This window comes from Ranitomeya imitator, chromosome 1, assembly GCF_032444005.1.
Source record: "Ranitomeya imitator isolate aRanImi1 chromosome 1, aRanImi1.pri, whole genome shotgun sequence".
NCBI classification, from domain to species: domain Eukaryota; kingdom Metazoa; phylum Chordata; class Amphibia; order Anura; family Dendrobatidae; genus Ranitomeya; species Ranitomeya imitator.
The window spans coordinates 476,207,590-476,229,487 of NC_091282.1; the positions used below are offsets into that span (position 1 = coordinate 476,207,590).

The 21,898-nt window shown below is 41.9% G+C and overlaps 1 protein-coding gene across 1 annotated transcript in view; it reads right to left on the reverse strand.

Annotated features, from left to right (window-relative positions):
- The window catches only part of TEK (TEK receptor tyrosine kinase), a 206,198-nt gene that overhangs the window by 127,718 nt on the left and 56,582 nt on the right, over window positions 1-21,898 (reverse strand). The window contains exon 2 of the mRNA XM_069765358.1: window positions 1,506-1,817. Coding sequence (XP_069621459.1) covers window positions 1,506-1,817 — 312 coding nt within the window. The remainder of the gene's footprint in view (window positions 1-1,505; window positions 1,818-21,898) is intronic.

The following is a 21,898-nucleotide window of genomic DNA, read 5'->3' on the forward strand; positions in this document are numbered from 1 at the left end:
TGTTGCTGGTTGACTAGGACCATGTGTTCAATGAGGGAGACCACCAGTCAAAAATAAACATTTTACTGAATGGGAACTTGGTAGGGAATATTTACAAAAGACAGCTGGTAAACAGTTTTATGAACGTTTCCTTTAGCATTTAGCAAACACAGAGTCCTTCCTTTTTACCCTCTTGTCCTCCATCTTTAGCTTTCCTCTTTAGTCTCTTTATTTGTCCTCTGTATTCATGGTTCCTCACTACTTCACCACAACCCAGCTCGACACTACAGTCCTGTTTACCAAGAGTCCTTTACTCGTGGTTCTGCATCTTCTCTCCCTTTAAGGGAGCATTGGTGCAAGTATGGCCTGTACTAATCTTTTCTTGTGATGACGCTCTGGAACTCCAGCCCTGGGCATGTATTCAGACCTGTCCAGGCCCGTTACCTTTAGTAGTTATAAACTCTGGGCTTCTCTGCTGGGCGACGTCTCCCAGGACCTGTCTCCGGAAAATCACTCTGTCTCAGTCCCTTTTGCTCCAGATCAAGAAATCCCTTTCCTCTCAGTCTCCTCTCACTTAGGAACACCGCACTGCTCACTATGGACCTTATGTCCTTTTTCTTTGCACTTCAGGCCCTATCTAACTCTCTGACAGAAATCCATCACTTTCCCTGCAACGTATCACAATTCCCATTACACGTTACAACAATGTACATAATCATCAAAGGGGATTGTGGGCAATATGTCCATTTTCTTACATAGACACTACTATGTAGAGGAGCAGGAGATCAGATCTTATTAACTGCAGGTAATATGAAGTTTTACAGACTACTGTACTAGATTTTTTTATTTCATTAAATGAGTAGTCACTGACGAGACAACCTGCTTCAGAATACAGAATAAAGTCTGGCTCTCGGACCCCAAGCTAATTTTGCAAAGTAAATCCTTATCTGGCCATTCTTTTCCCCTGGAGCATCAGGTAAAATGTACTTAAGGGGGTTGTCCCATGAATAAAGTTCATTTTAATGAATAGTTCTTTTGATAATTATATTTTCCACAATTGTATGTTTTAAAAAAAAGTGTCCCTGTGCTGAGATAATCTTATAAATGTGCCCCTGCTGTGTACTGTGTAATGGCCGTGTCTGACCGTACAGGGTCATGGTCTGATCATACCACAGCTCCTGGGCAGGGGAGGAAGCAAAAGAGAGTTAAAAAAAAGCAGCGCTAAGGAATAAGAACCCTTAACTACCACCGTTAAAAGGCTTATCGGCGGTTGTTAAGGGGTTTATCACTTCCCATTGTGGAAGCTATTATTATTCCAAGATGTATTGATTAAAATCAACTTAAATCCCTTAAAGTGATATATTGACGACTCAAGTCCATCAGAGCAGGAGTTGCTTTGGCTTCTAGATGGGTCTTGAGCATGAGACCCCCTCACATGAATCAGGGTTTGTAAACACAAATGTATCACATACAACCATCAGACACTGTTTGGACCTACAGAAAATAATGATTCTTGGATTAGTTACCTTGTGCTGACATCTTTAATGTTCGTATCCTTGTCACTGTGTCTTGTGATCTCCACTCACAGTAATAGGCTCCAATTGCATCATTTGTCTTTTCTTTTTTCCAAAAGACTTTCTTTACTGATCTCCTTTGTTCATCCTGGATAACTTCCAGAGGATCCTTAAGTTTATTTACAACAGCTTCAAAGTCTCTAGCGATGGCAATCGTTTCTGGAGAACTCCATTGAGGGGCAATACAAGTCATGGATGTTTCCGAATTTGGAATTAATGGAAGTGAATTCACTAAAATCAGATCTCTTAAGGCCTCCACTCCACCTGCAATGATAGGTTATTGAAAACTTAGTGATGGAAAATAACATTATTATGGTATCTAATATGAAGAGATTACAGAACTTATCAAGGGTATAGTATGCAAAAACAAATAATGATTTATATATGTAATTATGTCTAGTTCATGTACAGTGGGGTTGGGAAACCTCAGGAAATGGCCCTCGGTGACCTTTTTTCCAGCCCCCGGGCAGATTCCCACATACCACAGCGCCTAAGCAGCCGGTAGCTGTGTTTTGATGGCCACCAGTCTTTTAATTTCTCCTTGCTCTGTGAACACTGAAGCACGTACGATGAAAGATTACGTCCTGACACCAGTGCCAGCGACAGGACTTACTTTGTGAGTGGAGTTAGCACACAATCTGTACAGCCCGCGAAGGATAGTATGAATATCGAAATGGCCCTTGGCAGAAAAAGGTTCCCCATCCCTGATGTAGAGTTATGATGGGAAGGTTGTAATAGATGTCACTAGGCCATATATAAGCCTTATATACTCCATAAACCTCAGGAGGCCGTTAAAATCCTGAACTGAACTACCTTATACATCAAGCTGTCAATTCTTATATAAATATATGTTAATTTCTGATGTCACTTTGTCCAGTATGTTATCAGCGCCCCTGTGTCTGCAGCCCTTTATGAAGTGCTCAGAGGGTGTACAGCATTACTTACAGTGAATAAAGCTGTGCATCCTCTGCAGTCCTTGATGGTCTCTCCCAAACCCTTAGAAGTTGAGAGTGAGGGGGAGGGGCACAGCAGAGGTCAGACCTGGAACAGGAGGATGTCTGCAGCCCTGTGTGTGGGTCACCTCCTTATCATGGCTGCTCCTAAACCACTATCCTGGGATCTACACAAGTGACATCAGGACTGGGTAAGTATACATATATATGTATATCTGTGTGTTTACATGTGTAGTATACAGTGTGTGTGTCTGTATATATGTAGTATGTGTGTGCACATATACACATATACAGTATATTGTATGATTGCATATATCTGTGGTCCATTTGTGTGTGCACAGTATATATATATATATATATATATGTATATATATATATCTACTATATAATTGTCTAAGGGTCACTTCCGTCTGTCCTTCTGTCTGTCTAACTGTCACAGTTATTCATTCGCTGATTGGTCTCGCCAGCTGCCTGTCATGGCTGCCGCGACCAATCAGCGACGGGTACAGTCCAGAAGAAAATGGCCGCTCCTTACTCCCCGCAGTCAGTGCCTGTCGCCCGCATACTCCCCTCCGGTCACCGCTAACACAGGGTTAATGCCGGCGGTAACGGACCGCGTTATGCCGCGGGTAACACACTCCGTTACCGCCGCTATTAACCCTGTGTGTCCCCAAATTTTTACTATTGACGCTGCCTATGCGGCATCAATAGTAAAAAATGTAATGTTAAAAATAATTTTTAAAAAAACCTGCTATACTCACCCTCCGTAGTCGCTAACGCCGCCCGCCATCTTCCGTTGCAGGTTTCGGTGGCAAAGATGGTATGGGAGAAGGACCTGCCATGACGTCACGGTCATGTGACCGCGACATCATCACAGGCCCTGCGCGCCTGTGCTAGAAGGACCTGCCATGACGTCACAGTCATGTGACCGCGATGTCATCACAGGTCCTGCGCTCATACCAACCCTGGGACCGGAAGCTGCCGTGGACTACAAGGGGCCCTCGGAAAGGTGAGTATATGTTTATTTTTTATTTTTTAACCTGTGACAAACCTGACTGAGCAATATACTACGTAGCTGGGCAATATACTACGTGACTGGCCAATATACTACGTGGCTCTGTGCTGTATACTACTTCGCTCTGCAATATACTACGTGGCTCTGTGCTGTATACTACGTCACTGGGCAATATACTACCTAACTGGGCAATATACTACGTGACTGGCCAATATACTACGTGGTTCTGTGCTATATACTACGTCGCTGTGCAATATACTACGTGGCTCTGTGCTGTATACTACGTCACTGGGCAATATAATATGTAACTGGGCAATATACTACGTGGCTCTGTACTGTATTCTATGTCACTAGGCAATATACTACGTAACTGGGCAATATACTACGTAGCTGGGCAATATACTACGTTGTTGGGCAATATACTATGTGATTGGGCAATATACTATGTGACTGTGCAATATACTACGTGGCTGGGCAATATACTACGTGGTTGGGCAATATACTACGTCACTGGGCAATATACTATGTGTTATGATCTGGTGATTAAGGAGCGACATGCGTCTAGCTCTGAGCAGGTGGCAACTATACTGACCACAGTCCCTAAGCTCAACACAACACTAGAAGTAGCCGTGGAATGCTCCTAACTCTGCCTAGGCATCTCATCACAGCCTAAGAGCTAACTACCCCTAAAGATAGAAGCAGGAAAACTATCTTGCCTCAGAGAAAATCCCCAAAGGATAGATTAGCCCCCCACAAATAATGACTGTGAGAGGAGAAGGAAATGACATACGTAGTATGAAACAGGATTTAGCACAGGAGGCCACGTCTAGCTAGATAGAAATAGTACAGAACAGAACGCTGTGCGGTCAGTAATAAAAACTAGAAAAAGTCCACCGCAGAGAAATGCAAAAATCTCCACACCTGACTAAAGGTGTGGAGGGCAAACTCTGCTGCCCAGAGCTTCCAGCTTAACTGAATAGATCCATACTGAAAAGCTGGACAAATGAACAAAAACAAAGAAAGTGCTGAACAACAAAGTCCACAACAAGAGAACCGCAAAAGGACAAGCAAGGACTTAGCTTTGAAGAACTGGTCAGAGTGTCAGGAAAGTCCTAAGAGCAATGACTCCAGGCAGGAACAATTGACAACTGGCATTGAATGAGGGATAAGGCCAGATTAATATAGCCGAGCCAGAAAGACGATCAGTGAAAACAGCTGCTGAAGCTAAATCCAAGAAGCAGCCATACCACTCAAAACCACAGGAGGGAGCCAAAGAGCAGAACTCACAAAAATGCTACTTACAACCACCGGAGGGAGCCCAAGAGCGGAATTCACAACAACTATGTGTCTGTGCTGTTCATTCAGTAATATCTAGGATGTGAGATTTTAGTGTTCCCTTTATTTTTTTGAGCAGTGTATATGTTCCACCCCTGGAGTTCAGGTACCACAGTGGTATTCTTCCTCTCGGGGAGTCTAATGACATGCCTGGAGACAGGAGGGATCCTTTTGGCAGGTATTCTTACATGCAACACTATCTGACTCCAGGCCAGAAGGGGGAGCTCTAAACTCAGTTTAAGGGGAACTTCCCTATAACCATCCTGGTCTGGAGGAGGAGTTAGGCAGTTGACAGTTGGTAGCAGACAGTGAAGGAGCACAGAGGAACTTAAGAGATAGAGGTGGGCCGCGACTGAGCCTCTCTAAGCTCGAGCACAGGAACTGGACACTGGGAGCCCGAGGTTGTGAGGAACTACAGGTCCCATGGCAGAACCAGAGGGCAGGAAACTAAAAGTGACTTGCCCACATAATCCCTGAGGTACAGCAACAATTAGGGCCCAGAGTCACTGTGTACAGAGACCCCAAGAAATGGCTCAAGTTGCCTACCATGCAGGGACTGTCTCAGGACAGAGAGTAACTGAGGATCTTGTCAGGACACCACAGGCAGCAAGGGACTAATAGTGAAATCAAAGTGGAAGGCTCCCAAATTGGCCTTGCAAAGGGATTTCCTCTTGTCTTCAGGCTGCCTGGACTCCATTGACACCTGTTGCTGGTACCCTGGACTGAGGCTGTACTACATCAGTAAACCAGGTAAAGACTGCAACCCTGTGTCCTCCATTTATTTGCCGGCATTCACCATCCCTGCCAAACACACCGGGAGCCCTGGGGACCCCGCTTCACCTGTGGGAAGCGACACCATCTTTGCTGCAGCACCATCGCCCCCAGGGGACCCCCTTAAGCAGCGTCGGTCACCTCTGCATGAAAACCACAGTTGGCATCACAAATTTTCATTATTTCCACAACACCCTTCAAGATCGTCCCTTTTACATGGGCGCCTAGGGCCACGGACGGGGTCGCTGTCCCTGTGACCAACACCTTTAATTGTGACTGGACCCAATAACGAGTATCCCCACTGCCCTGGTGGGCGACTCATATATATATATATATATATATATATATATATATATATATATATATATACTGTATATATACAGCTCTGGCAAAAATTAAGAGACCACTGCAAAATGTTCAGTTTGTCTGATTTTTCTCTTTATGGGTATATTTTTGAGTAAAATGAAAATTCTTCTTTTAGTCTATAAACTTCTGACAACATGTCTCCAAATTTCCAAGCAATAATTTTTGTATTTTTTTCTGGCAAAAAAAAATGGTCAAAATTAAAAAAAAACAGGGCTTTTAGACCTCAAATAATGCTAAGAGTTCAGAATAATTTAGCAACAATACTAATATTTTAACTCAGGAAGAGTTCAGAAATCAATATTTTGTGGAATAACCATGATTGTTAATCACAGCTTTCATGCGTCTTGGAATGCTTTCCACCAGTCTTTCACACTGCTTCTGGCGCAAAAAATTTAAGCAGTTCTTCTTTGTTTGATGGCTTGTGACTATCCATCATCCTCTTAATTACATTCCAGAGTATTCAATGGGGTTCAGGTCTAGAGATTGGGCTGCCCATGACAGGGTTTTGATGTGGTGGTCTCTTAATTTTTGCCAGAACTGTATATTCCCAGAGACTTCTTAGTGAGTTTAAACCAGTAAACAAGTTTAGTTTGTCTAGACACTTGAATAATTTATTAGGTACATTTTATATGAAACTTAACCCATTGTTTTGAAAATGGTTTTCCCTGAAGTCTAGGAAGCAGCCATTCTTATAACTGAAATTTTACTGAGTTATAGTAATGAAAATGGAATGTACAAATCCACAAAATCTGTGTTTTTATTCATTCCAGTACCACAATGTCATACATATACAGTATGTATGTACCATAAAGGTAAACTGGGCAAAGTCAGTTTCAAATGGAGTTTTCTTCTGCTGTACCTTTCGGACCCTTTACAATGTTGGAACCTCAGCCCACGGGAGGATTTATGGTACTATGGGTAGGACCAAGAAAGTGTGGGGCAACCAGAAGACTGAACTATGGTGATTAGTGGACTTCCCAGAACTTCCTAAGGAATCATTGCGAAACGTGCGTTGCAGGGTGAGGTGGAGGTGAAGCAGTGCTCCTTCCCTTCCGAGCTCTCCCCAAACAGGGGTTTACTCCAACATCTGGGCTATCAGCGTCCTCAGAACAAATTGTACAACAACTTTTGGGGTCCAATTTCTCATGTTACTCTTGGGAAAATACAAAACTGGGGGCTAAAAAATAATTTTTGTGGAAAAAAAGGATTTTTTATTTTCATGGCTCTGCGTTATAAACTGTAGTGAAACATTTGGGGGTTCAAAGTTCTCACAACACATCTAGATAAGTTCCTTAGGGGGTATACTTTCCAAAATGGTGTCACTTGTGGGGGGTTTCCACTGTTTAGGTACATCAGGGGCTCTCCAAACGCAACATGGTATCCTATCTCAATTCCAGTCAATTTTGCAATGAAAAGTCAAACGGCGCTCCTTCCCTGCCAAGCTCTGCCATGCGCCCAAACAGGGGTTTACCCCCAGATATGGGGTATCAGCGTACTCAGGACTAATTTGACAACAACTTTTAGGGTCCAATTTCTCTTGTTAACCATGGGAAAATACAAAACTGGGGGCTAAAATATAATTTTTGTGAAAAAATATGATTTTTAATTTTTACAACTCTACATTATAAACTTCTGTGAAGCACTTGGTGGGTCAAAGTGCTCACCACACATCTAGATATGTTCGTTAGTGGGTCTACTTTCCAAAATGGTGTCACTTGTGAGGGGTTTCCACTGTTTAGGCTCATTAGTGGCTCTCCAAATGCGGCATGGCGTCCCATCTAAGATCAAGCCAATTTTGCATTGAAAAGTCAAACGGCGCTCCTTCCCTTCCAAGCTCTGCTATGCGCCCAAGCAAATAACGTTTGTGGTCCAATTTCTTCTGTTACCCTTGGGAAAATAAAAAATTGGGCGGTGTAAAGATTATTTTTGTGAAAAAGAATGATTTTTTATTTTTACGGCTCTACATTATAAACTTCTGTGAAGCACTTGGTGGGTCAAAGTGCTCACCACACATCTAGATAAGTTCCTTAGGGGGTCTACTTTCCAAAATGGTGTCATTTGTGGGGGGTTTCCACTGTTAAGGCACATTAGGGACTCTCCAAACGTGACATTGCGTCCTATCTCAATTCCAGTCAATTTTGCATTGAAAAGTCAAACAGTGTCACACTTGGGTATTTTCTATCATATAGATCCCTCAAAGTGACTTCAAATGTGATGTGGGCCCTAAAAAAAATGGTGTTGTAAAAATGAGAAATTGCTGGTCAACTTTTAACCCTTACAACTCCCTAGCAAAAAAAATGTGGTTCCAAAATTGTGCTGATGTAAAGTAGACATGTGGGAAATGTTAATTATTAAGTATTTTGTGTGACATATCTCTGTGATTTAAGGGCATGAAAATTCAAAGTTGGAAAGTTGTGAAATTTTGCCAAATTTCCGTTTTTTTTTACAAATAAATGCAAGTAATGTCAAGGAAATTTTACCACTATCATGAAGTACAATATGTCACAAGAAAACATTCTCAGAATCACCGGGATCCATGCAAGCATTCCAGAGCTATAACCTCATAAAGGGACAGTGGTCAGAATTGTAAAAATTGGCCCGGTCATTTACATGCAAACCACCCTTGGGGTAAAGGGGTTAAACAATAGATCTCCCCTTGCAAAGCTGCAGACAATTGGTCAAAAAACATAAAAATAGAGAAAAACAAAAAAGAAAAAAGTTTAAAAAATTCCATGACACACCAAGACTTTATGCAATCATTTGAATGGGACAAACCATTCGTCCTGAAATTTGTAAGAAGAACATCAATTGATCTAAAAAAGTAAAGAGATAAAAAATATAATTAGAAAAAATGCACGTACTAGACCATAGAGAATAAAAAAAGAACTCAATAAACCAAAGTGCAAACCACAATCCTATAATGTAATCCCAAGCTTATAGTCAACATTCAAACCAAAAGGTTTCAATTTATTTATTCTCTTAAGGTACCTTCACACATAACGATATCGTTAACGATATCGTTGCAACATCACGCTTTTTTGTGACGTAGCAACAATCTCGCTAACGATCTCCTTATGTGTGACAACAACCAACGATCAGGCCCCTGCTGGGAGATTGTTGGTCGTGGGGAATGATCAGGACCTTTTTTTGGTCGCTGATCACCCCCTGTCATCGCTGGATCGGCGTGTGTGATGCCGATCCAATGATGTGTTCACTTGTAACCAGGGTAAACATCGGGTTACTAAGCGCAGGGCTGTGCTTAGTAACCCGATATTTACCCTAGTTACCATTGTAAAAGTAAAAAAAAAACCAGTACATACTCACATTCCGATGTCTGTCACGTCCCCCGCCGTCAGCTTCCCTGCACTGACTGTCAGCGGTGACGTCACCGGTGTGCTCTGCTTTACAACCGGCACTGACACAGTCAGTGCAGGGAAGCTGACGGCGGGGGACGTGACAGACATCGGAATGTGAGTATTTACTGTTTTTTTTTTTTTTACTTTTACAATGGTAACCAGGGTACATATCGGGTTACTAAGCGCGGCCCTGCGCTAAGTAACCCGATGTTTACCCTGGTTACCCGGGGACTTCGGCATCGTTGAAGACAGTATCAACTATGCTGAAGTCTTTCCCCGGATCGTTGGTCGCTGGAGAGAGCTGTCTGTGTGACAGCTCCCCAGCGACCACACAACGACTTACCAACGATCACGGCCAGGTCGTATCGCTGGTCGTGATCGTTGGTAAGTCGTTTAGTGTAACGGTACCTTTAATCCACTCCACCCCTTTAACCCCTTTCTGACCTCGGACGGGATAGTACGTCTGAGGTCAGAAGCCCCGCTTTGATGCGGGCTCCGGCGGTGAGCCCGCATCAAAGCCGGGACATGTCAGCTGTTTTGAACAACTGACATGTGCCCGTAATAGGCGCGGGCAGAATCGCGATCTGCCCGCACCTATTAACTAGTTAAATGCCGCTGTCAAACGCAGACAGCGGCATTTAACTACCGCTTCCGGAAATGATTGCATCGCCGACCCCAGTCACATGATCGGAGGTCGATGATGCTTCTGAATAGTAACCATAGAGGTCCTTGAGACCTCTATGGTTACTGATTGCCGGTAGCTGTGAGCGCCACCCTGTGGTCGGCGCTCATAGCACACCCACATTTCTGATACATAGCAGGGAATATCAGATTGCTGCTATGTAGCAGAGGCGATCGCGTTGTGCCTGCTTCTAGCCTCCCATGGAGGCTATTGAAGCATGGCAAAAGTAAAAAAAAAAAAGTAAAAAAAAAATGTGAAAAAAATAAAAAAAATATAGAAGTTTAAATCACTCCCTTTCGCCCCATTCAAAATAAATCAATAAAAAAAAATCGAACTTACACATATTCAGTAAAAAAAAAATGGAAAAATGGAAAATCCTAAGGTCATGAAGGGGTTAATCTTTAATAATTTCTCTCTATCACCGCCTCTTCTTAATGGGGGGACATGATCTATAATCCTACACTTAAGATCCTTTTCAACATGTTTGGACTCTATAAAGTGTTTTGAGACAGGTAAGTCCATTCTTCATTTCCTTATTGTATACCTCTGTTGGTTCATTCTTGTTTTAAAGTCACAGGTAGTCTCTCCTACATATAAAAGTTTGCAAGGGCACTGTAAATGATATATATCGAAATCAGAGGAACAAGAGAGATAGTATTTAATTGTAAAAATTTCATTTGATACTGGATGTTGGAAAGTGGTGCCTTCAACATATATTAGCAATTGACGCAGCTCAAACATGGGAAAGAACCTGTCCTAGACCTTCCTGTTAATGAGGTTTGTATAACTTCCCTTAGAGGACCCACATCTGAACGTATCAATTCATCCTTCAGATTTGCTTCTCTCTTATAAGAAATGAAAGGAGGTACCGTAATTGAAATTAGTCTATATTAGGTTTATTATGGAGACATTTTTTTTACTCTCTTCACAGAATGAGGTCACAAACAGTATCCTCTTACAAATCGATTTATTATTTACACTTTTTTAAAAAAAAGATTGTTGCGATCAAGTTTTTTAACCTTATCCTTCCATTTATTCATCAAAACCTTAAGATAGCCTCTCTCCACAAACTTGTTCACCAGATTGTCCAATGATGGATCCAATTTCTCAACATTGCTTACAGTACGTCTAACACGTAACAATTGACTAAATGATTCTACCATTTTCCATGGATGATGACTGTCATGACAAAGCAAATTATTCTTATCTGTGAGTTTTACAAAAAGTTCTGTGACTAAATTGTTGTTAATGTTCCTAATCAAAATGTCCAAATATTCTATCTCATTTTCAAAATACATTAGAGCAAATTTAATCTCTTCACTCACATTGTTCAAAAATAGGTGAAAATCAACCAATTGACTAACAGTACCTGGCCATAGGAGGAAGACTATAAACATAAGGATCAATGACCTCGGGGAGATCAAAACATCCAACACCGCGGAGACACCATCACGTGTTTCTCAACGCAGGGATCCAGAACACTGCTCCCATCCCTTATGGGAAATATGCAAATGCATGTAGAAAAGTCGCGGAGACACCATCACGTGTTTCTCAACGCAAGCAATAAATAGCCAGGTCTTTCACCGGGAAGGAACAACCACGGGAAGGGCAGCATCCAAAAGGAAAACCACCTATGCCAAAACATGGTATCCATCCACAGACAGCCCAAAACAGTTGGTTGTTCTTTCCTGGTGGATGTTTTGATCTCCCCGAGGTCATTCATCCTTATGTTTATAGTCCTTTTACCAGGCACTGCTCCTAATAGCCAGTTTCCTACTCCACACTGATGAGGGGCAAATAGCTCGAAACAGCTGTCTGTGGATGGATACCATGTTTTGGCATAGGTGGTGTTCCTTTTGGGTGCTGCCCTTCCTATGGTTGTTCCTTCCCGGTGAAAGACCTGGCTATTTATTGCTTGCATTGAGAAACACGTGATGGTGTCTCCGCAGCTTTTCTACATGCATAGGAAGAAGACGTCATCTATGTATCTCCACCACCATAACACATGATCAAAGTGGTGGGACATATAGATAAGGTCCTCCATGGCCATCATAGTTGTTAGCATATGCGGGTGCCATATTGGCACCCATGGCAGTACCCCTTAATTGTATATAAAACTCCTCCCCAACTCCAATAATTCAAGAAGAAATTTAGAAGTAGATGACTCATATGAAGCCTTCACGAGTCTTTGGGACACCGAGGCTAACCCAACTGCATGAGTAATACAGGTATAAAGAGATTCCACATCGAACGAGGCCAAAATGATTTTGCCCTCAATCTTGGTGTCATTTAATTTACATAAAAAAATCGATAGTATCCAAAACAAAAGAGGTAGTTTTTTTTTTTTTTAGCCAAGGACTCAATAGTTTGTCTAAAAAATCCCAATGTGATTAAAAATAGATCCACTACCGGACACTATGGGCTGACCAGGGGGATTAATCAATGTTTTGTGTATCTTGGGTAAAACGTTCAGGACACGGGTAATCGGATTCCCAAAAATAAGGAATTTATACAAACTTTCATCAATTATCCTCTGTTTCAACCCATCATCCAACAAACAGCCTGAATACGTATGGGAATTCCCTAACAAACAGGCATTTCTCACATGTATTCAGCCTGGCTAGCAGCCGTAAATCATGCAGCTGAGGGAAAAAAACTAAATGTCCAAGCACTACAAAATACTAGTGCTCTCATTAGGCAATCATTTGTAAGGCTTCTGACAGGTCACTGATCCCTCAGTGACCTGCCCCTTTTTTTACATAATGAATATTTTATATATATACAGTACAGACCAAAAGTTTGGACAGACCTTCTCATTTAAAGATTTTTCTGTATTTTCATGACTATGAAAATTGTACATTCACACTGAAGGCATCAAAACTATGAATTAACACATGTGGAATTACAGTATATACTTAACAAAAAAGGGTGAGCTGGACCGCAGAGTGAAGGCAAAAGGGCCAACAAGGGCTAAGCATCTCTGGCAACTCCTTAAAGATTGTCGGAAGACCATTCCCGGTTACTACCTCTTGAAGCTCATCAAGAGAATGCCAAGAGCGTGCAAAGCAGTCATCAAAGCAAAAAGTGGCTAGAATATAAGACATAATTTCAGTTGTTTCACACTTTTCTGTTAAGTATATAATTCCACATGTGTTAATTCATAGTTTTGATGCCTTCAGTGTGAGTGTACAATTTTCATAGTCATGAAAATACAGAAAATCTTTAAATGAGCAGGTGTGTCCAAACTTTTGGTCTGTACTGTATATATATATTGTGATATTCATGTTACATTTTAAAAATTACAGAAAGGAAGATGGGCTGATGCAAAAGTTTGGGCACCCTGCATGGTTAGTATCTAGTAACACCCCCTTTTTAAAGTATCACTACTTGTAAATGCTTTTTTTAGCCAGCCAAGAGTCTTTCAATTCTTGTTTGAGGGATTTTCATCCATTCTTCCTTGCAAAATTCTTCCAGGTTTCTGAGATTTCTGGGTCGTCTTGAATGCACTGCTATTTTGAGGTCTGGCCACAGATTTTCAATGATGTTCAGATCAAGGGACTGTGAGGGACATTGTGAAACCTTCAGCTTGCACCTTTTAAGGTAGTCTATTGTGGATTTTGATGTGTGTTTCCGAGCATTATCCATTTGTAGAAGTCATCCTGTTTTCAATTTTAGCTTTTTTTTCAGATGGTGTTATGTTTGCAACATGAATTTGTTGAAATTTCATTGAATCCTTTCTTCCCTCTACCCATGCAATGTTCCCCGTGCCATTGGATGCAACACAATCCCAAAGCATAATTGATCCACCCCCATGCTTAATGGTTGTCGAGATGTTTGTTTCTTAAAATTCTGTGCCCCTTCATCTCCACACATATCTTTGATCTTTGTGACCAAGCAGTTCTATTTTAACCTGATTGGTACACATGACTTGCTTTCAAAGTGCATCAGGTTTGTTTAGATGTTCTTTTGCATACTTCTGAAGATGAATTTTATGGTGAGGATGCAGTGCAGGTTTTCTTCTGATGACTCTTCCATGAGGACCATATTTGTGCAAGTGTCCCTGAACAGTAGAATAATGTGCCAGAACTCCAGAGAACTCTGCTATATCTTTCTAAAGGACTTTTTCAGTCAAGCGGTAGTTCTAATTTGCCTCTCTGGCAATTGTACAAGTTGCTTTCACTGAAATTTTGCTTGGTCTTCCAGACCTTATCTTGACCTCCACTGTTTCTGGTGGCTGTCATTTCTTAATTACATTTTGAACTGAGGAAAGGGCAACTTTAAAACACTTTGCTATCTTCTTATAGCCTTCTCCTGCTTTGTGGATCTCCACCATTTTCATTTTCAGAGTGCTAGGCAGCTGTTTGGAAGAACCCATGGCTGCTCTTTTTTGGCACAAGGTTTGAGGAGGCTGGGTTTTTAATAACGCTAGGAAATTTGAATCACATGACCTTTCCTTACAATGATAGTGAATAAGCCATAATCTTAACAGGTTAATTAAGGTCTGAAACCTTGTCAAATCTGCAAGGGTGCCCAAACTTTTGCATATCCCATTTTCCTTATTTTGTAATTTTTAAAATGAAAAAAATAACAATTTTTTTTTCGCCTAAAATACAAAGGAAATTGGACATATTTAACTTTAGGCCTTTTAGAGATAACTTAATTTTCAACATGCTTAACAGTTAACAATAACAGTAATTTTGACCAGGGGTGCCCAAAGTTTTACATGTCGCTGTATCTATCCATCCATCCATGCATCTATCCCTTCATGATCATTGACCATCAGGGATATTCACAGCCCAAGGACACCAAAATGAAAACTACCAAGGAGCACAAGAGAAAATATGTATCATTATCCAAGATACCCTATCTTGATGTAAATATTATAGGGCAGCCAAAAATAATTTTAGAATCCCTATACAAAAACAAACAAAATAGTGCATATACAAACTGGGTATGTGAAGGAGCAGATATTGATGATTCTCCTATTTATTAGTATTAGTATTAGTATTAGGCAACGATGCATATGGTGACATGACATTAATATTTACTCATATGTCATATGGGCCATAGGCATCTTGTATGACAATGCCCAATTAAGCAGGTCAAACTTCAGTCTCTGTGGGGATGCAGATCTGTTGTTCGGCATGGAAGATTTTTCAATTACAGAACCGTACACGACAATTCAGCCTGGCAGATCTCTGCCATTAAACAGCATCTGACATTGCTAGTTGGGAGAAAAGTGTCTAAATCATCCTTTTGAACCAACCAAAATCTCTGTTGCATGGCCATTTTAAAGGGAACCTTTCACTTCCAGAAATGCTAAAAACTCTACACGTGCAGGATTGATCTGCAGTTAAACAAAATTTAAAGAGAATCTGTTAGAAAGATTTCTGAAATGTACAATAAAGACATGACTGTAATGGTGCTGTAAGACCATGTTCACATGTCAGTATTTACAAGAGGATGGTCCACTGACCCAAGAGCATATTTCAACTGTATGTGCATGGAAGTGACACCATACACTGTCAGTTGCTTGCACACTGAAGTCAGCTACTGGCTACAGGAGAGGGCGCCAAGTGTTGTTAGAGCAAGGGAATGGGAGTAAAAAAATTTTGCCTTAAAGAACAACAGCAGAACGAGGGACGTTTACCATTATGATGGTTATATATACCAGGATGGACCTGAGAAGGGGGACATATATGCCAGGATGGAGGATGTATAGATACTAGCATGGGCTCAGGATGTGCGACATATATACCAAGATGAGATATATGCCAGGAAGGGACCCAAGGTGACGACATATATACCAGGAAGGACCCCAGAATAGGGGATATATATACCAGGAAGGGACCCAAGATGACGACAAATGTACCAGAAAGGGCCCCAGAATAGGGGACATATATACCAGGAAGGGACCCAAGATGATGATATATGTACCAGGAAGGGCCCCAGAGTAGGGGACATATATACCAGGAAGGGACCTAAGATGACGACATATGTACCGGGAAGGGCCCCAGAATAGGGGATACCAGGAAGGGACCAAAGGTGACGACATATATACCAGGATCGACCCAGGATAGGGGACATATATACCAGAAAGGGCCCCAGGATAGGGGACAAATACACCAGGAAGGGATCCTGGATGGAGGACAACGTTGCCAAGGTCCAAAATTTGTACCGTGGCCTATCAAACTCTAGTTGTACCACTGATTAACACTTTTCTAGGTGATCAATCACCACTGCTATTTAGCTTGTAAGTACTGTAACCAGGGTTAGTATGTAACAGCGCCATCTAGAAATCCTGGGCAGCTTCAAAAGAGTGTTTACAAGCTCAATAAAAACAGTTTGTAAGCACTGCACATGTTCTGCTGTCTAAAAGCAGTCAGTGGTAGGTGAGCGAATAAATGAGTTGCAAACAAAAGTAGTGTTAAGATATCAAAAATGGCTGAAAATTTAAGCAGTGAATTGCATTAATTGCTTGTACTTTCAAGTAATAACCCCAAAGTACACTATTCGACAATACCTGGCTATGAAGATTTGAATAACCCTTCAGTAAATGCTTGCTACAGTGTAAAATACAATGTTCATACAGATTTGGACAGTGGGGAGGATTTCTGCCTTGGCTAGGAGTTATTTCCTCTTGTCACAGTCACTGTACGTTTTACCGTTAGCCAACTCCCTAAAATAAGGAAGTCCCTTGGAGCAAGAAATCCCAGTGAAAGTTGAAAGTGTAGAAGTGTCAGCCTTGAGCTCTGCATTTTTTCTGAGGAAGGAAAAGTCTTATGGACAGGAAAGAGGAGGTAGGGTGGACCTGTTGTGATTTTGGACATGAAGCAAATTTGGGGGAAAAAATGCAGAGTTATAACACAGTCATTGCTCTATTGATGCAATCCCTGGGATACTAATTCTGCTATTTTGACTGTTAACTGATTAATTAAAACAACATTCTAATATATTATAATATGCTAAATACCGTAGCATAATAATTCTTCGGGACACGTGTACGCAGTTGTGTGTGAAAGGTTTTGGCAGATGTGAGAAAAAATGCTGCACAGTAAGAATGCTTTAGAAACAAATGTTAGTTTATTTTTTATCAATATCAAAATAAAAAGTGAATGAACAATAGGGAAATCTAAATCATATAAATGTTTGGTGTGACCGCCCTTTGCATTTAAAACAGCAGCAATTCTCCTTGGTAGACTTATACACTTAGTTTTTGAAGATTCCTGACAGGAAGGTTGTTCCATACATCTTGGAGAACTAACCCCAGATATTCTGTGGATTTCGCTGGTGCAAATCCCTCTGTCTCTTCATGTAATCCCAGAGCGATGATATTGAGATCAGGGCTCTTTTGGGGCAATTAAATCACTTTCAAAGACTCGTTGTAAAACCCATGCATATTTTATAATTACCCTGTCTTGTACTGATCTTGTTATGTACTTTTATTTGAAAGAACTGGTCTCAAGCAGGGCCGGTTTTAGGCAAAGTGGGGCCCTAGGCAAAAGTTTAAAATGGGGCTCCAAATGCTAACATATTGCACATCACACAGAAGCATTTCTGTTGTATTTACAGGCTCTGAGTTCAGGCTGCTAAACGAGTGTGATCGACAATATTGAAGTCATTCGACACTTGTTTCCCGGCCTCTTTATACAGCTGAAAAAGAATGATGGGAACAGAACAATCACTATAAGATCAGTATGTCACCATACAGTATCATTGCAGTTTGCTGCAGTTTACACCGGGCAATGTGCTGCTGAGAACAATGAATCTGTTCCGGCATAAACAATCCAATCACTTGATGAATATGCAGCATTTTGCTTGTTTAGTATAAAACACCCCATAGTCTTCATATATTATAATGTGCACCACAGTAGTCCATATTGTAAAATGCACACCCCATAGTCCTCCATATAGTATAATACATATAATACACTCCCTATAGTCCTTCATATATTAAAATACACTCCTCAGTCCTCCATATAGAATTATACACTTCCCATAGTCCTCCATATAGTATAATACACTACTCATAGTCATCCATATATTAAAATGCACTCCTCAGTCCTCCATATAGTATTATACACTTCCCATAGTCCTCCATATAGTATAATACACTCCCTATAGTCTTCCATATATTAAAATACACTCCTCAGTCTTCCATATAGTATTATACACTTCCCATAGTCCTCCATATAGTGTAATACACTCCTCATAGTCCTCCATATATTAAAATACACTGCTCAGTCCTCCATACAGTATAATACACTCCTCAGTCTTCCATATAGTATAATACACTCCTCAGTCCTCCATACTGTATAATATACTCCTCATAGTCCTCCATATATTATAATACACTGCTCAGTCCTCCATATAGTATAATACACTCCTCATAGTGCTCCACATAGTATAATGCACTGCCATAGTCATCCATGTAGTACAATTAACTTATCATAGCATAATGCATCCCGTAGTTCTTCATATAGTATAATGTACTCCCCACAGTCCTTGATACAGTATAATGCAGCCCACATATAGCATAATGCAGCCACCCCACAGAGTATAATACAGCCACGCCACAGAATATAATATAGCCCCCTCAGATTATAATGCAGCCCCGCAATACAATAAAATGTAACCCTCCATAGAATATAATGCAGCCCCCCTCATAGTATAATGCAACCCCTCCATAGATTATATGGTAGCCCCCCCACAGAATATAATGCAGCCCCTCCATAGAATACAATGTAGCCCTCCTCATATAGTATAATGAAGCACCCCATACGATAATCTAGCCCCCCATAGAAAATAATGCAGCCTCCATAGAATATAATGTAGCCCCCCATAGAATATAATACAGCCCACCTCCCCATAGAATATAATGTACCCCCATAGAATATAATACAGCCCATCTCCCCATAGAATATAATGTAGCCCTCCATAGAATATAATACAGCCCCCCTCCCCATAGAATATAATGTGGCCCCTCACAGAATATAATACAGCCCACCTCCCCATAGAATATAATGTACTCCCATAGAATATAATACAGCCCAACTTCCCATAGAATATATCGTAGTCCTCCATAGAATATAATACAGCCCACCTCCCCATAGAATATAATGTAGCCCCCCATAGGATATAATACAGCCCACCTCCCCATATAATATAATGTACCCCCCACAGAATATAATACAACCCACCTCCCCATAGAATATAGTGTACCCCCATAGAAAATAATACAGCCCACATCCCATAAAATATAATGTATCCCCCACAGAATATAATGCAGCCCACCTCCCCATAGAATATAATACAGTCCACCTCCCCATAGAATATAATACAGCCCACCTCCTCATAGAATATAATACAGCCCATCTCCCATAGAATATAATGTACCACCATAGAATATAATACAGCCCACCTCCCCGTAGAATATAATGTACCCCCCAGAATATAATACAGCACTCTATACTCACTAATATATTTAAAAAAAAACACAATCCCCACCTCTCCTCGTGCCCCGCGCAGCTCCAGGCTCGGCTCCGGTCTCAGATGCTGCACTGCCCAGGACCGGCACACGGCGGGTGCGCGATGAAGTGACATCATCAGGCACCCACAGTGTCAGAGGCAGAGGGGAATTATGAGAGAGGGAGCGTCATCTGATGCTCTCTCCTCCATCATTGCTTTGAAATGTAACCGCGTCGGTACAGTTTAATGCGGCGGGGAGAGTCGGCGCTGGCAGCAGGCGGGCCCCCCTGATCCACAGGCCCCATAGCAGCTGCGTGTTGTGCACTGACTGGGGCCCCTGGTGGAGCGGGGACCCTAGGCAGCTGCCTGGTCTCATGCTGTCACTTTTATATTAAATTAGGTAGACTGAAGTAGTTTTGTAAAATTGTTATGAAAACCATAGAGCATTTTTGTGAAATAGACCCCTAAATGGCCACAGTTGGCCAAGCAAAGAATAACAAATGAGACAGTACTTTATCTACTCCAAATCATGTCAACTCAAAATGACCCCATAGTGACTCCCATTAAGTGCCCCCCCCCGTCTGACTAAAATGCTCTCCACTGACTGTTGTTAAGTCTAATCTGTCTCTAGCAGCACAGTCATTAGACTGATTACCTAAAATGGGAATGGGTCTTTGCCACTCTGCTTCTTCTCTCCGGTCTGTCAAATTGCATACAGGCATAACAGAGGGGCAGTGTTCAGTTCAGGCCAGATGAGCCTTTGGATAATGCTAGAATGATGCTAGATAATGAAGTAGTAGAAGTTCCAGCACCTATAGAGCTGGCATAACATCCCACTGGGTGACAGCAACACATCTGTAAAGTTTGTTAGGAAGGCACTGTTTGTTTCTAGCTTCTGCACTACATACCATAACAACCACAAATTGCCCAGTGTAATGCCAGGGCTACACTGATACTTTTTGTAGGGCTTAGGAATGATTTTATCTATTAACTGACAGCCACAGTTCACAAGATAGAACAGCAATTAACTTAATTTATTTATTTATTTAAAGGGTTAGTGTAATACTATTTTTCCTAACAAGGGTAGTGAAATTGTGAAAAAACTAAATTCCACCATTATTTTTGGGTTTGTTTTTGCAGCGTTCATATAAAACTAAAAATGACTAGGCAGCATAACAAGCAAATTGCCTCTTCAGAGAGAAAGAAGAATTGAACTCTATAGCGCCACCTGTTGGAAGCAGCGATCCTACAAGTCACAATCAACCCTTTAATGACGCTTGTGGAGTGCCCCCGTGGGAATGGGGTACTCGGTACTGGGTCCTTCAGTTCTCAAGGGGGGTGTTACGGTGGCTGACCCGGTCCGTGGCCCTTGGGACGTCCGTGTAAAAGGGAAAGGTCTTTAAAGAGAATGTTCGTGACGCCACCTGTGGTAATCGGTCAGGGTGACGGACGCTGCTTTAAGAGGTCCGCTGGGGTGATGTTATGGCAGCTGGATGGTATACCTTCCCACAGGTGAAGTATGTCTCCAGGGCTTCCCAGTGTGTAGATGGTGGATGGTGTGAGGCGCAGTGAAGAACAAGGACACAAGTTTGCAGTCTCTTTACCTTTTACTGAAGGCTTCAGCATCCACAGTCCAGAGCACCAGACCACAGGGCAGGCAGAGTCCAGCTGGTTTGGAAGCAAGTCCAGACTCCGCCTTGTCCACTTGTCCAGGTGGAAATCAGTAGCCTTCCTCTAGCGCTGCAGTGTTGTAGTCCCTTACTGCTAAGCTTCTCATAAGGTCCTCACAGATGTTATGTCTCTCTCTCTCTGTCCCCCGGATAGGATAAGACAAACCCATATGACTGGTGGCTTGAGGCTCTTTGTAGGGACTCTAGCATGCCCTGGCCTCTGAGAGGTGCCACCGTGCCTCCTGGGTGTAGGTGCGGACAGGTAACTTGCAATTATCTGTCCTGCCAGTCTCTGAAGTAAAGCGTAGAGATCCTTACTCCCTCAGTATTCTGGCTACCTGATTTATGCGCCTCAGAAGGAAGCAGCCCGCTCCTGGCTGGTCTCCCTGATATCCTCTCCTTTGCTCTGCTTTCCTTCATGCTTGCTGCAATATGTATCCGTCTGTTTCCTAGGAGCTGCGGCACTTCAGGCCACAGGGCTCCTATTCTTCCTCTCCCTCTGTCTTCCTGACAGGAACTGAACCTTTTTCCCTCCAGATCAGGATGTTCTTATAGGGGAGTTCACCTTAAACAGGCTTAGAGCTACCCCTTCTGGTCTGGAGTGTGAACATGATGCATGCATTGTGTTACCTGACAAAGAGTTCTCCTTCATTGCCTCCAAACGTAACATCACTCCCCCAAGAGGAGAATATTACTGCAATGACCAGGACCCTGGGGCGCTGCAATTGC